Consider the following 14,775-nt stretch of genomic DNA (forward strand, 5'->3'; position numbering starts at 1 on the left):
TCCCCTCTTGGCATTCCATACTCTCTGGTGCTACCTAGTTTACTTTCCCCACATTTCGTCGCCGAATGTGTTCCGTTCTTTTCATTCCGGCTATACAGGAGCGAACATGGCGGCAGAGGGAGATGTGGATTTGGACCTAGAAGCCGAGGATAATTGCACTGGAAAGCCCGCAGAAAAGCCTCGAAAACATGATAGCGGGGCCGCTGATTTGGAGAGGGTCACTGACTATGCGGAGGAAAAGGAAATTTCTAGCTCCGATTTGGAAACGGTGAGTCTAACTTCTCCAACCACACGGGGCATCAGTTGCACGACCATGCACATAAGCAAACTAACGTTATATTAACTATACAGCAAATGCTTAAGGCCTGAATAGAAGCTAGCTAGTTAAATACAACGTATTTCATTTTTAATATATTAACTACTGAACAATATATAAAGTATCTGGGGTAACTAGCTATCTATCAATAATCACAATCCTTTGAAGCTAATGACGCTATTAGCTAACGTTAGCCCCACGAGTAGCCCTGCGCGGAACGGAGTGACAGTTGCGTTGGGGAGGTCTGGCTATGCGCGATAACGTTACCCCTAGCTAACTTATCTAGCTAATATTAGCTAAACTAAGTTACATATTTTGCCTCTCCTTGAGTTTTTGATTTTAGACAAAAATCATAGTCAAGTAGAAGTCGCTAAAACTAACGTTAGGCTTCCCAGCTAGGGTACCACAGCATAATAGCATAATATTAAAATAATATTAAAAAAAACAACTTTGTGGTTAATATCTTGGGATGTGTGTTTCGTTTTTTCCAGGCCATGTCAGTGATCGGAGACAGGAGGTCACGAGAACAGAAAGCCAAACAGGAGAGGTCAGTCTCGTGGGCTCTCTTCATTCTGATATCTCCCGGCACTTTCTACATGGAAGGGAGCTCTGTAACATCTGTTGTTTTTGCATATTTCAGAGAAAAGGAGCTGGCCAAAGTCACCATTAAGAAAGAGGATGTAGAACTCATTGTATGTATCTGTCATTCTATGAACGTTTCTTGTCACTACAACTTACTCCATCTCTGAGACGTCACCTACGTTCTAGTATATGAATCTATTACTGACTCAGACGTCAGGACCTCCATATTCCATCTCTAACGTCCTGCCCCTCTGTTTGTCCACAGATGGGAGAGATGGAGATTTCCAGGGGCGTGGCAGAGCGCAGTCTGAGGGAACACATGGGCAGCGTAGTGGAGGCACTAATCGCTCTGACAAACTGAAGCATCTCCGGTGAACTATCCAGCGTTTCAGAGGAGCAGCAGGGATCAGACCACTCACCCCCTGACTGCATCAGCTCCACTCCGTGGCCTGGGTCTTAGATTTTGTCAAGAAAAAAAGTTTTTTCATATACCCACAAGGATGCTTAAAATTATTTCAATTTTAGCAAATACTTATGAATGTTGAATAAAAATGCTTATGTTCTTACAGTTCTTATGAAATAAAACAATTGATGAAAGCTCTGTCTTTTATTCTAAAAGAACATCCTACAAGACATGGACATGTCACATACAAGACATGTCACATACAGCATCACAAGGGATACAATACATCTGAGTTAGTGGGGAAATGAGTCCTTAGAAGAATTGCCACACAAATGTACAAAATTACATAAAATTGAACCCACATTTCTCAGATCAATATTAAACCTCCAATTCTGGGTGTATGGTATCTTCATGCCTATCTACCTTCACTGGCACTGATTCAATACCAGTGTAAAAGAAAGTAAGGAGAAAAGCATTTGAAATATGCACTGCACCCTCATGCACACAAGCATCATGAAGATATGGGCCAATGCCCTGGTCCTAAAGAACAGTCTATAACTGCAGGGGGAGCTGTTTATATCCTCCCAGCAGCTTAGGTCTTCCTCTTGTTCACTGTGGGCCGGTCAAACACGTCACGGACGCCAGCGGCCTTCTGCTTGAAGAACTTGCTGTTCTGTGCGCTCTCCTGAGCCCAGGCAGAGTCGAACGACGTGGTGTCCTGGTCCACCAGATGTGTGTACTTAGTGCGACCGGAGCGACCAAAGTTCTTGACCTGTAACATAAACAGATGTTAGCACAGAGAAATTGCACTGACACTTAATTTGAAGATGGTGAGGAAAGCTATATGTTATGTCCTGCCCCCGCAGTGGTGGAATGAGCCCACTCACGTCAGGACAGCAAAGTCGCTCCCCATCACCTCTTCAAGAAGTACAGTACTACCCGGGTCCATTCTTACAAGTACCCGGATCCTCCCTCTCAAGCACTTATTGTATTAATATTTTGCTGCTATTGCATTTTGGCTTTAGCACTATTATGCTCTTTGTTTAGAAAGGAGATGCACTTGTGAGTTCTGGTGAGTAGTACTGTAGTACACTGACTACCTGAATTGAATGCAATTATTGTAGGTCACTTTGGATAAAAGCGTCTGTTAAATGACTAATGTAATGTAAATGTAATGTAAATGTAATGTCAAGAAACAGAAACATAGTTCCAGCTGACCTGCATGACTTTGGGCAGGATGGTTTTGTTGAAGTGGTCCTCCAAAGTTGGAGCACTGAAGTCCCTCTTAAACACCTCTTGCTCATCATCCTGAAGGAAAATGTCACTCAGCATTAACAATGACCAAGTTTTTTGTACCAAGATCATGTTTAACATCTGATCATCGTCTACAGTGCCGTCCACTGCTCACCATGAAGAAGGCTCCTCTGTGGTAGTACTTCTGGAGGAACTTGTATTTGCCCTTGGAGGCTTTGTTGGTGATGACCTTCCCATTGTTGCGCAGTTCTGCCCGGCGCTCCTCCTCGGTGAGGCTGTGGAATCTCTCAATCTCAGACTTCTCCTTCTCCATTCTGGAACAAAACACAACGGCATTGAAAGCAAGCTCCGCTTTCTCTGGGAAAACTCTTGCATTAGCCATTTTCTCAACATCCCAGAATCACAATTATCAGCAAACCATACAGCATCCATCCTCAAAGTCCGGGGAAATGGTGATTTGTATTATAATTGTTTTCTTAAAAGGCGGACCTTTGGATTATTGTAGGGCTGGGTATCGCGTCGAATTTCAAGAATCGATTCGATTCCGATTCACAAGGTTCAGAATCGATTATCACGATTCGATTCGATATCGATTCGGTTAGTGTTTTAAAACCTGTTGTTTTTAGCTGTAACCTTAATTACATGACTGCCAAGTTATGCAACACATCAATACTAGGGCTGGGTTTCGATACTGATTTCCAAAAATGAATGAATGAATGAATCATTGAATGAATTAATGAACTATTCATGCATTGATTCATTCATTCATTAAATAAAAGATCGATTTTGGGATTCATGAATCGATTCTGAATCATTTGATTCAGAATTGATTCTGAATCGATTTTTTAAACCCAGCCCTAGATTATTGGGGAAATAAAATGTGGACCTTTAGGATTAGTATTTGAGTGTCCGTGCCGTGCAGGCCCTGGGAGAGAGATGGCGGTACTCACGCTTCACGGGCCTCTCTGTCCCTCTTGATGCGCTTCAGCTCGCGGACCTTCCAGGCTTCATACTCCTCCTCCTCGTTCTCTCCGTCCGTGTCCAAGGCGTCCAGGGCAGCCAGCGTACGGCGGTTCTCCTCAAACTCCTTCTTGGCCTCCTCCTCCACGATCTTCAGGGTGTAGCGGCGACGCTCCTCCACCTGTTTCTTGGCCTCTGCCTCCAGCTCCTTCTGCTTCAGCTCCTCCGCCTCGCGCTCCGCCACCGTCACACGGTCCTTCCTGAAGCACACACAGGTTCACATCCAGGGTTAGGGTTCACATCCAGGGTTAGGGTTCACATCCAGGGTTAGGGTTAGGGTTCACATCCAGGGCTGCACATTTCAAGGGATTTCATTCATCGATAACTGTTAACCTTAACAAACGATAGTCGATTAATTGATCAGAACGTCCCACGTTGGACTGCGCTTTGCTCGCTTAATTTGTGTGTCTTCTTCCACTGTGTTATTGAAATTTCCCAGCATCCCAACTAGCCTTCACTACATGGCAGGGCGCCCTCATGTCAGACCTTAAATCATGATTACATTTTACAAAACTCCAGTTTATAATGTTCGTGAAAAAATTCCATTAACAAACAATTAATCAAGTAACCTTACTAGAGTACATTCTTATCGGGAATTAATCAATAGTCGTTTAAATGTTAACATCCCTATTCACACAACATGCTTAGAGACGGTTGTGGTTCTCAGGTGAGTGACGGGTCGTGGTTCTCTGCTGTGTGACGGGTCGTGGTTCTCTGCTGTGTGACGGGTCGTGGTTCTCTGAAGTGTGACAGACAGGTTGTGGTTCGTGTGACGGAGCTTCTTACTTGCGGATGAAGACGGGTTTAAGGCGTGGCTCGGCCTCGTCCTCGCTGTCCGTGTACTCCTCGTACTCCGACTCGGACTCAGACTCCTCCCCCGACTTCCCCTCCTCCTCCACCTCCATCACCTCCATCTCGTCCGTCTTGCGCTCCTGGGCTCTCTGACGCATCATCGCTCGCCGCCTCTCAATTTCCTACACGGGAGAGACGGGTCCACGTTCACACACAGAGGTCAGGTGTCATTCATGTGTAATTAATCTATAATATGAAAGTTTCACTTTTTGAATTAAATTATGGAAAATAATGAACAATAAACTACATTCTTTTTTTTTTTTTAGATGCACCTGTACTGAGAATACACATTATTCATGGGATAAAAACAAGAGGTGCACAACTAAATAGCTGGTCAACTCTACGTTATTCTCTGCACACCTCATCGTCCACTTCTTCCTCTTCCTCCTCCTCTTCCTCACTGGTCTCCTCGCGCTCAGGATGCCAGGTCCCTTCATCTGAGTCCTCACTGCTCTCTGCTATCAGCTCTGGCTCAGCAATCTGCCTGTGTCTCGCCAACCTGAGAGAGAAATGAAGAGATACATAATGTAAGGTTTTCAGTGTTACTGTCAGGCATGGAGTCAGTGTCCTTGCTGAGAGACAAAACCAACATAGAAAGCCGCAGATCTAGAAGGTAGACAGATCTTAACAATACCTCTCCTCCACATCCTCTGAGACGCGATTGAGCAGACGCTTGAGACGAGGGTCCGAGACCTCCTCTTCCTCCAGCTCCAACTCCGGCTCTGCGTCCTTACCCTTCTTCACAAACTTGAATTCCTCTTCTTCCTCATCAGACGACTCCATCGGAGCGTAGTCTGGACGCTTACCAGACACATACCTCTTCACCTTCACCTTTTCCATAGAAATCTCGCCTGTGTGAGACGTGACATGTATAGGAATGGTCATACATGGTTAGTAGCTCGACGTTATTTTTGGCATGACTTGTTTAACTACTTAACATTATGTAACTAAGCAGATTCAGTACTATAGTCACAGAAAATTGCTGGCCATGATCCATAATGCACAAAGTGGTATACACTATTATAAATAGTTAGGTATCATTATGTTAGCTACATTGACTAGCCAGCGTTATTTCAGCCAACGTTATTAGCAACAAGGTAGCTAGCTAGCAAGCTAACTTAGCTAATATTAGCTAGCTATAGGAATCTTACCCTTCTCATTTCGAATCGGCACAGCCCCCGCCGTAGACTGGATCGGCGGGAGCTTCATGTTGAGGACGTCCCGTCCAGACATGACTGCCCGTTCACGATACCAGGGAAATACAAAATTGAATCAACTTGTTCAACTGTAGCTAGCTGGTTAACAAAACAAATCCTCACGACAGAACCGGAACTACACGCTGATATGAAACGGAACAGGATGTGATTTTGTTCCCGTCGGAAAAGCGTCTCAGTGTCTATGGTTCCTATGCTGCTAAACACAACCTGTCAAACTAATACATCCATGCTGTCAAATCACTCAGATGTGAATCATGAGGCGTCACATCATAATGTATGGTGGACCATTACCCACAAAATGTATTTATTGTGTTTAAACATAGCGTGTGGAAAATGATGAAACAAATAATTTAGAGTTCTGTGCAAATTTTTTCCATCATAATCATTACAGGCGTCTTCAAGTTTGTTAATAATTAAATACATTTTATTTCTCAAATGCATAGCAAAAATACCCAGCAGGTTGGCAAGAACATTTAAACATAAAGCTGTAGCATTCATCAAAATTACATTGTATCTGTGTTTGTTTGTGGTCAGAGCTCCACCCCCCTCTTAATGAAGAGCTCCTCCAGTTTCTTTTCCAGTGTCGGGTTGGTTCCCCTCAGTCCTCTCACCACCTGGGCTCCCCACACAAAGTACTCCTGAACCCGCTCGGCTGTCCAACCTGGCAACCGCCGGGGAAACACAACAAGCAAAGACACATTATTATCATGATGAAGACGTGAAGAGCGAGAGAGAGGGAGAGACCGAGAGAGAAGCTGAGTGAGTGTGTGAGTGCATGTGTGAGTGTGTGTGTGTGTGCGTGTGTGTGTGCGTGCATGCGTGTGCTGAGAGAGAAAGAGATGGAGAGAGAGAGAAAGAGAGAGAGATAGAGAGAAAGAGAGAGAGATAGAGAGAGAAAGAGACAGAGAGAGAGATAGAGAAAGAGAGAGAGAGATTACCTGTGGGTGTGCAGCGGTTCAGGTCTCTCAGGTTGTAAAGTTTGTCGGCCAGTTTGACCAGTTTGGCCTGTTGGCTACAGTGGGGGGCATGCTCCACCTGCTGACGCTTCCTCTCCTGCTTGGGCAGAGTTTTGTCATCAGTCACCTCCTGGACGATCCGTGCTACCGTCTGTCCGAACACAGCCTCCAGCTCTGCTACGCTGGTGGCAGTGTCTTCCACTGTGTCATGTAGTAATGCTGCCTGAAAAAAGACCAAGTGGAAAGATTATCAACCAGATGTTGAGAATACAATATAATACAATAAAGAGTTTATTATGATATTATTATACGTGTTACAAGTACGGGTACAGGTAGGCTACATTGGAATTCTTGTAATTGCTTGTCCTTACAGTATCTTATCAGTGCTAATCAGGTCCTCCCCACTGAGCAAAGACACGTCTAAAAGACGTATTTTTTGTCTTTTTCAGACGTCCAAAGACATCCAATTAGGAGCCAGAATGAATGTTTTTTTTTTTACGTTCAGATATTGAACCTGTTCTGCACGTCCACAGACGTCTTAGAGGGGTCCAAGCCAGACGTTTGAATATTGAGGGGTCCAGCAGACGTACAAACGGGGTTCAGGACCGACGGACGTTATTAAGACATAATCTGAACGTCTCCCTGACGTTGCGTGTTTGCTGGGTCATTCCAGTCCTAGGCACTTAGCTAGACATTTCAAGGTTCCCAGACTGGCTATTTATTAGTATCATCATCATCTATCCCATCCGATCATGAATGACTGTCTGTCCATGATGTAGGCAGTGCGATTAAATAACGTTCAAATTAACTCACTTGAAGAACTTCAATATCTGTGATCCCACCTTCATGACTTAGAATTCTTGCCACTCCTGTTGAAGATATCAAACCATGTCAAATGTGTAAGAGAAATTCAGGTCTGCGAGATGTTATTATGATAAATTATGATTCAAGTAGACGGAGACGATACCTATGGGGTGATTGATATACGGGGTTGCCTCTGGATCTTTGCGTCGCTGATTCCTATGCTTTTCTGCCGCAAAGTGAACTGTCTCCAATAGAGTAATCGAATCTAAACTCATTTTACGTTGGTAATAATAAATGCAGTGATAAAGTTTGCTTTACTTAGCCTGGAAGTCTTTCTCGAAAATCCGTGCAGAGAAATAGAACGTGATCACGTCATCAGGCGCCACTGTTGCACCTTTAATTTTGTTCGAAGTGAAACAAAAGCTTTGATACATTCCATACGGAAGCAAGGTAACGTTAGGCACCATTGGTGGTAGTAACTATTTGAATCAATATGAATAGTAAGATTACGTGGATTGTAAGAATTAGATAGGTTAAATTCCTAGTCCTGTCAATATCCGGGTAGTAAGAGTTTGAATTCATGGCCACCATCTCAGCTGTGTTTACTTACTAGATAGCTAGCTAACGTTAGCAGATCATGCAACTCAGCTTTAACGTTACCACGAAATACTTGTTCTTTTAAATTGGGTCGTGTCGTGGAGTGTTATTTGTCGTTAAGTACTATTCATTTTTAAGTAACAGCTTGCAGAGCGTTATCTGATGTGTTGTTGTACCTTTCCGTTCCAGGGAGGGTGTTGGCTACTGGGTGCACAACTGTCATACTTGACTCCATCCCATGGCTCACAACGTCAGGAGAGATGCCCCCGAACCCCCTGACTTCTCTATGCTCAAGGGACTGGCCAAGGACCAGCTCATCTACCTGCTGGAACAGGTGGGTCTTGTCATCTCCTGCTTAAGTTGAGTCAACTATAGTAGTAGTGCAGTCTCAAGCTGGTGGCCATCCTGCAGTATCCATCATCATCATTCCTAATGTTGCTCTTCTCTGATAGCTCCCAGGGAGGAAGGATCTGTTTATTGAAGCAGACTTGATGAGTCCCTTGGATCGCATTGCTAATGTCACAACACTAAAGGTAAATATGAGGCTATTATAATGGCTCCTAGTTTAGTGACTTGCTGACTGTATGAATTTCATATTGCATGGTAATTATGTTGTTGGTTTCAACTGCAATGAAACTCCTCCTCTGTGTAGCAACATGAAGTCGACAAGCTTTACAAAGTGGAACACAAACCCATCGTCAGCACCTCAGATCAGTGAGTACTAGTTACTAGAGCATCTATCTATCTATCTATCTATCTATCTATCTATCTATCTATCTATCTATCTATCTATCTATCTATCTATCTATCTATCTCTAATATATATATATATATATATATATATAGTATTTTGATACAATGTGCTTATGTTTCACAGGCTGTGTTTCCTGATCCGCCCAAGGATACAGACTGTAAAGTGGATATGTGGTATGTACTCTTATACCAAGACTGAAGGGGCAGTGTGCAATTTTTCGACATTTAACTCTATTTGTGGTTTGTCTACCATGAACCTGAAACATAGAGACCATAATTTCACTGATTGTTCCAGTATTGAGCTAGCTGTAGTTTTTATGCAGGCTCTTACTGAGCTATTTGGGCGTTACAGCAGCGAGAATGTACAGAAAGATCAGAGTAAAGAATATACATCAGAATACACATAGAAGAGTACAACATATATACATACAATTCGTTAAAAAAAAAACTAAAAAAAACTTGTTGCCAAATATAGACATTGCTGTTATTTATTTGTTTTCTGTCTTTTCTCAGATGTTGTCAATGCAGACAAAGCAGTAGGAAAATTCAGAAGATACAAGATCATATTTAGCCCTCAGAAGGTGTTGTTGACTTTTGAGCATTTCCTGTAGTTAATATCTGTCAACCCCATTCAGTTAAATTTTTTGCTCACTCATCTACCTATATCTCACTTCTCTGTGCCATCCAGTTCTATGCGTGTGAGACCGTGTTGGAGGAACAGGGAATCTATGGTGGTAGGTATTTGTCTGTTTATCATTTAACTGGAAAGTGTTTGTATTTAGACAGAAAACACTCCTTTTCTCATCTCCCTGGTCAGATGTGACCACTGATGAATGGGCTTTCTACCTCCTCCCACTGGATGATGACATCATCAGTCTGGAGCTTCCAGAATTCTTCAGAGACACCTTCCTGGTAATTTGATTTGATCTTTATTTATCTCTAACAATCAAAACATAAAAACACAATAAAAAAATAAACAGAGAGTTTCTATATACAAGGATATCACCTAGTCCTTATAAAATACAAAATGATACGTTCGACAAGGGGCAGAAGGAAATAAAAGCTTATCTTGTCCTACCCCCTCCTTACAATTTAAATCAATCATCAATCAACAACGTGTGTGTGTGTGTGTGTGTGTGTGTGTGTGTGTGTGTGTGTAATGAAGTGTAACTGCACTTTGTTGGCTTGTTTGACCACTAATTCCTGTAAGTCTAAAACCCTCTGGTTTATGCTCAGGAAGGGAACCAACGCTGGATGAGGACAGCAGGGGGCGCTCTGCACCTCCTCCACTCGCTCTATGGCCCTTTCTCTAAAGTCTATCGGATTGGACGATGCTCCAAGGTAAAACCCCTCTGAAAAACTCTTGGATTCTAGGTGTTTTCAACCGCTGAACTGAACACTTGTTTGGCAGAGGAACCGTTGAGTCACTGAATCCTGTATTTTGCTGATCCCTCCTGATCCAGATGGCGTATGAATCGTGGAAGAAGCAGGTGGAAGAGGATGAAAAGACAGCTCGACAAGCAGAAATCGGAAATGTTTTTCTCATTGATAGAGGTGTGTGGTCTGGAGCAGGGTAATGGTAGTTATTATGGATAGTTTAATTCTACCAAAACTACAACTATAGTGTCCCCTTCTGCTTGCTGTAATTCTCCCTGCAGATGTGGACCTGGTTACGCCTCTGTGCTCCCAGGTTGTGTATGAAGGACTGGTGGACGACATATTCAGGATCAAATGTGGTGAGCGATGCAGCCGAGTTCTGATCTGACCGCTACGCCGTGTTTCTGACCCATTTACGCTGCAGTAATGCTGTTCTGTTTGTTGTACAGGATGTGCAGAGTTTGGTCCTGAGGTCACCTCGTCTGACAAGAGTATAAAAGTGATGCTGAACTCTCAAGATAAGGTTGGCTTGTGGAGAGAATAACCATATGTGTGGGTTATAAATTATTCCTCTACTTATTATAATATGATAAATGTCTCAATCGGCTTTTGTATTGTTTTATTCAGGTGTTCAATGAAATCAGGAATGAGCATTTCTCCAACGTGTTTGGCTTTCTAAGTCAGAAGGCCCGAAACCTCCAGACTGCATACGATGTGAGTGTTTGTGACAGAATGACAGTTCATCCAGACGCTGTGCTTCTACGGTCTGGTCGCTGCTCAGGACGACGGCTGAATAAGAGCCACGTCTCTCCTGTTCTGTCTCTGTAGAAGCGCCGGGGGATGGACATCCAGCAGATGAAGACGTTTGTGTCAGAGGAGCTGAAAGGGTTAAAACAGGAACATCGCCTTCTCAGCCTGCGTGAGTTGAAGGCCTCAAATTGTACAGTAGCATCACGTTTTCTGAGATGTAGCTGATAAGGGTTCATGAAATCGGTAAAGTGATGTGTGAGAAATCCACATGGTGTCCACAGATATCGGTGCCAGTGAATCCATGATGAAGAAGAAAACCAAGCAGGACTTTCAGGAGCTGTTAAAGACGGAGCACTGTAAGATCGCATGAGCCAGTGTGTGTCAGGTGTCCCTACAGATACTCTACGTAGCTGTAATAGAATGCATAATTTAGCAGATTAATCACATGTACTTCATTTCATGCCTATTGATTTCTGCTTCTCTGCAGCCTTACTAGAGGGCTTTGAAATCCGCGAGTGTATATCCTTCATAGAGGAGCATATCAATAGACAGGTGAGCTTGTCAAAGATTCCCTCAACAATGTGACATGCACAGTAGTGACGTCGTGGCTGAATAGATGTTATTATTGTCTATTCCTACAGGTCTCCATGGTGGAAAGTCTGAGACTTCTTTGTCTGCTGTCTTTCACAGAAAATGGTGAGTCCTGGCAGAGACACCGCGCTAACGTTACATGAACTACATCGGTCTTGTGATGATGTGTGGTGGTGGTGTTAACTTGTGATGATGGTGGTGGCGGTGAAAAGTGGTTTTAAAGCAACTTCACTTCCATCTCTCCACAGGGCTCCTTCCCAAAGATTACCGATCATTAAAAGCACAGTTTCTCCAGGTGGGTTTGTTACGGACCACTGCGCATGCCCCCCTCCCAGCTCTGATCTGGACACAGTTCCCTCAGCTGCAGCCCAGATCCTCTCTTCTCTGACCCTTAATATCCGTTCATGGTTTCATGTCTGTTGCGTTCCCCGTGTTGCTGCTTCTTGTGTGACTATTAAACTCACTGAAACTCACCTTCCCAGCCTGCATTTGGGTCCATCTCTCCCTGTTGTGCTACACAAGAACAAAGTGTGTCTGTCTGAGGGTTTGACTCAATACAGGTCTATGGATGCACCCATAATTCTTATGAATCTCATGACATTTTGTTGTCTAGTCATATCTTGCATATTCTCCTCATTTATTTCAGAGTTACGGTGTGAACCACCTTCTAACGTTTTCCAACCTGAGGCAGTTGGGGTTGCTGGTGGAGCAGCAGCCGGGAGAGACGCTCACCGTCATGGAGAGCACGATGGGCAAACTGGTCAACGACAGAGCTGCAGGTGAGACCAGAGACGCTCTATAACCTCCTGTTATCCCCATCTCCTTATCTTGGTCAGTTATACAGTATGTACTGTACATGACTCACAATACTGTTTGTACTGACAGTAACAATGACCGTAGTTATCTGATTCACACTGGTTTCCAGGAAAGCTGAGTGATGCTTTTTCCTCCCTGGCCAAGAAGAGCCATTTCAGGGCCTTAAGCAGGAGACTGAATCTGGTTTGTTTTTATGTAGCTTTTTGCACATTAATTGTTATAGAAGTACATACTGTTTCAGTCTGACTGCATTATGTTTGTAACTGGATCTATAATTGTATCTTAAGGTACCAAAGTCAGATGAGGAATATGATCTCCGTGTTCCTCGAGACATGGCCTACATCTTCAGTGGAGCGTACGTCCCTCTGAGCTGCAAACTCATTGAACAGGTGGGTTATTCCATTAGCAGGTTATTCCATTAGCAGGTTATTCCATTAGCAGGTTATTCCATTAGCAGGCTATTCCATTAGCAGGTTATTCCATTAGCAGGCTATTCCATTAGCAGGTTATTCCATTAGCAGGTTATTCCATTAGCAGGTTATTCCATTAACAGGTTATTCCATTAGCAGGTTATTCCATTAGCAGGCTATTCCATTAACAGGTTATTCCATTAGCAGGTTATTCCATTAGCAGGTTATTCCATTCTATTGATATCCAGAGCTTTGGATCCTCCTGTCAATTGCTAGGAAGCAACACTGTCATAAAAGGAATCCGTATCATCAGGATTCATTTGATTATGTTAATACATACATAAACAATTTTACTTATCATGTACATTTTTTTAACCTTAATTTAAGCAGGCAAGCCCTTAAGAACAAATTCTTATTTACAGTAGCAGCCTGGCAAGAGGAAGAGGGGGGCTGGGACGAGGGGGGGGGGTGGAGGCGGGGGGCTGAAAAGGAATGCCAAGGTTAATTAAAAAACTGACAGACAACAGCACACATCCAGACAATCAACACAGCTAGAAGACAGCAGCCCAATACAGTACCATGTAGACTGACGTCTCTGCCAACGGAGCCAGCTGGACAGCTTGTGGTTTAATGATTAGAGCATGTTACATTGTTCTTTGTTCTGTGTGTGTTCAGGCTCTGGAGCGCGAGGGGTGGACGGGGCTTGAGGACGTCACCCGGATGCTCAATGGGCATGAATTTGCCGTCACACGTGAGAGGTTTTGGCGCAAAAAAAGGAAAAGTAATCAAGCTAGCCTAAAAACAGTGGACTAACAGAGAGCACTTTCTAGCATGTAAGCCCTTTATTCCTTTATCAGTCTGCAGCAACGGAGCTGACCCGAGAGTGAAGACTGAGGCTCAGCGCACCGTTCTGGTCATGTTCCTGGGAGGCTGCACCTTCTCTGAGATCTCAGCTCTGCGCTTCCTTGGCAGAGAGAGAGGTAAAATAATAATCATCTGAGACACCAGATGAGGGTCCTGATTTTAGAGTTGATACACTTTTCTGTAGGATTTTTTTGTTTGTTATTAGCCCACTGATGAGGTGAAAGATGTGACCACTTTGTCTACATGGGCTTGCTCAATATATGCACATTATGTAATTTACCTATTTTTCCCTCCAGGTTATAAATTTATTGTGGTAACCACTGCTATCACAAACAGCGCCAGACTAATTGAGTCTTTGTTGGACAACCATGTATGAGTCCTGGGTTCTTCCTATGAATCATTCCAATGAAGACACACAACCACTTGTCAGTATCTCAGCCACAGAGGACACTACCCAGAGAAAGATCGAAACCTCTTGGACAGTTTTTATCACAATGTGTTGAGATACGTACCACCCCCTGAATAGATCATCAATACTACAGTAAATACGCAAGAATCCATAAATTCTTTGCAGAAAGTTTGTAATGTAAAATGTTTTCTGTTTATCCTGCTGTAAACAAATAAATGTGTATATTGTGATTTTAACACTTGTGTTTGATATCGGTGGTCATTGTTGCTTATTCGATTTTCCAGTGTCTCGCCATGGGGTCTGAGCCAGCATAATGCCGTTGCACTAGACTAGAGCAGCGAGCACACTGTTTTCCCGTATACGCCCTTTCATTTGACAGATTTGATCCTCGTTTAAAATCCCGGGCCTCCCACCGGTAGAACTGGTCATCCTCGAACTGGTTGCCACCGTTGGACATTACCGTCTCTCCCAGATCATCACGCGATCCACCCTGTCTTGCCCCGCCCAGTGGTTTGGTTTAGTGGGTGTTGCCAAAACGAACGGTCCCAATGATACATTCGCTGCCCGTAGCCAATGAGAGACGAGACTGTATCTTGATGCATATTTTGAATCAAGCGGAAACGGTTTGGAGAAACTCGCCAGTATCGTTAGTCACTGATCAACACGGGTACGGCTCCGGAGGGCGCCTAGCTAACTAAATCTGGATGTAAAGTATTGCAGCTCTTCATACAACTCTGAATACGACAGGATCTTCACGATGAGAAAGAGGTAAGGCTATTTGAAATGTCTTGCTAGTTTCCTACG

General features: G+C 43.6%; 4 protein-coding genes across 4 annotated transcripts; 2 read left to right on the forward strand and 2 right to left on the reverse strand.

The window, feature by feature from the left end:
- Nucleotides 1-91: 91 nt before the first annotated feature.
- Nucleotides 92-1,489, forward strand: hypk (huntingtin interacting protein K). Its single transcript, XM_084436868.1, has 4 exons — nucleotides 92-268; nucleotides 808-863; nucleotides 957-1,008; nucleotides 1,164-1,489. The coding sequence occupies exons 1-4, from the start codon at nucleotides 107-109 to the stop codon at nucleotides 1,257-1,259; spliced, it is 366 nt and encodes a 121-aa protein (XP_084292994.1). The 5' UTR covers nucleotides 92-106; the 3' UTR covers nucleotides 1,260-1,489.
- Nucleotides 1,490-1,496: 7 nt separating this feature from the next.
- mfap1 (microfibril associated protein 1) lies at nucleotides 1,497-5,754 on the reverse strand. Its single transcript, XM_084436867.1, has 8 exons — nucleotides 5,579-5,754; nucleotides 5,062-5,278; nucleotides 4,788-4,926; nucleotides 4,362-4,549; nucleotides 3,506-3,775; nucleotides 2,710-2,869; nucleotides 2,520-2,609; nucleotides 1,497-2,073 (listed from the first exon to the last, which is right to left on the reverse strand). The coding sequence occupies exons 1-8, from the start codon at nucleotides 5,658-5,660 to the stop codon at nucleotides 1,894-1,896; spliced, it is 1,326 nt and encodes a 441-aa protein (XP_084292993.1). The 5' UTR covers nucleotides 5,661-5,754; the 3' UTR covers nucleotides 1,497-1,893.
- Nucleotides 5,755-6,109: 355 nt separating this feature from the next.
- On the reverse strand, nucleotides 6,110-7,735 carry hddc3 (HD domain containing 3). The gene is made up of 4 exons (XM_084436548.1): nucleotides 7,568-7,735; nucleotides 7,414-7,469; nucleotides 6,583-6,823; nucleotides 6,110-6,305 (listed from the first exon to the last, which is right to left on the reverse strand). The coding sequence occupies exons 1-4, from the start codon at nucleotides 7,677-7,679 to the stop codon at nucleotides 6,175-6,177; spliced, it is 540 nt and encodes a 179-aa protein (XP_084292674.1). The 5' UTR covers nucleotides 7,680-7,735; the 3' UTR covers nucleotides 6,110-6,174.
- Nucleotides 7,736-7,836: 101 nt separating this feature from the next.
- Nucleotides 7,837-14,167, forward strand: vps33b (VPS33B late endosome and lysosome associated). Its single transcript, XM_084437063.1, has 24 exons — nucleotides 7,837-7,854; nucleotides 8,191-8,335; nucleotides 8,454-8,534; nucleotides 8,654-8,715; nucleotides 8,879-8,928; nucleotides 9,268-9,335; nucleotides 9,443-9,488; nucleotides 9,572-9,666; nucleotides 9,991-10,095; nucleotides 10,218-10,308; nucleotides 10,413-10,490; nucleotides 10,581-10,654; nucleotides 10,759-10,845; nucleotides 10,960-11,050; nucleotides 11,163-11,237; nucleotides 11,369-11,433; nucleotides 11,523-11,577; nucleotides 11,721-11,767; nucleotides 12,119-12,251; nucleotides 12,398-12,471; nucleotides 12,576-12,677; nucleotides 13,374-13,449; nucleotides 13,556-13,678; nucleotides 13,859-14,167. Exons 2-24 carry the CDS (start codon nucleotides 8,240-8,242, stop codon nucleotides 13,936-13,938), a joined length of 1,854 nt encoding a protein of 617 aa, XP_084293189.1. The 5' UTR covers nucleotides 7,837-7,854; nucleotides 8,191-8,239; the 3' UTR covers nucleotides 13,939-14,167.
- Nucleotides 14,168-14,775: the final 608 nt, after the last annotated feature.

The sequence above is a fragment of the Borostomias antarcticus genome (assembly GCF_949987555.1).
Source record: "Borostomias antarcticus genome assembly, chromosome: 4".
NCBI classification, from domain to species: domain Eukaryota; kingdom Metazoa; phylum Chordata; class Actinopteri; order Stomiiformes; family Stomiidae; genus Borostomias; species Borostomias antarcticus.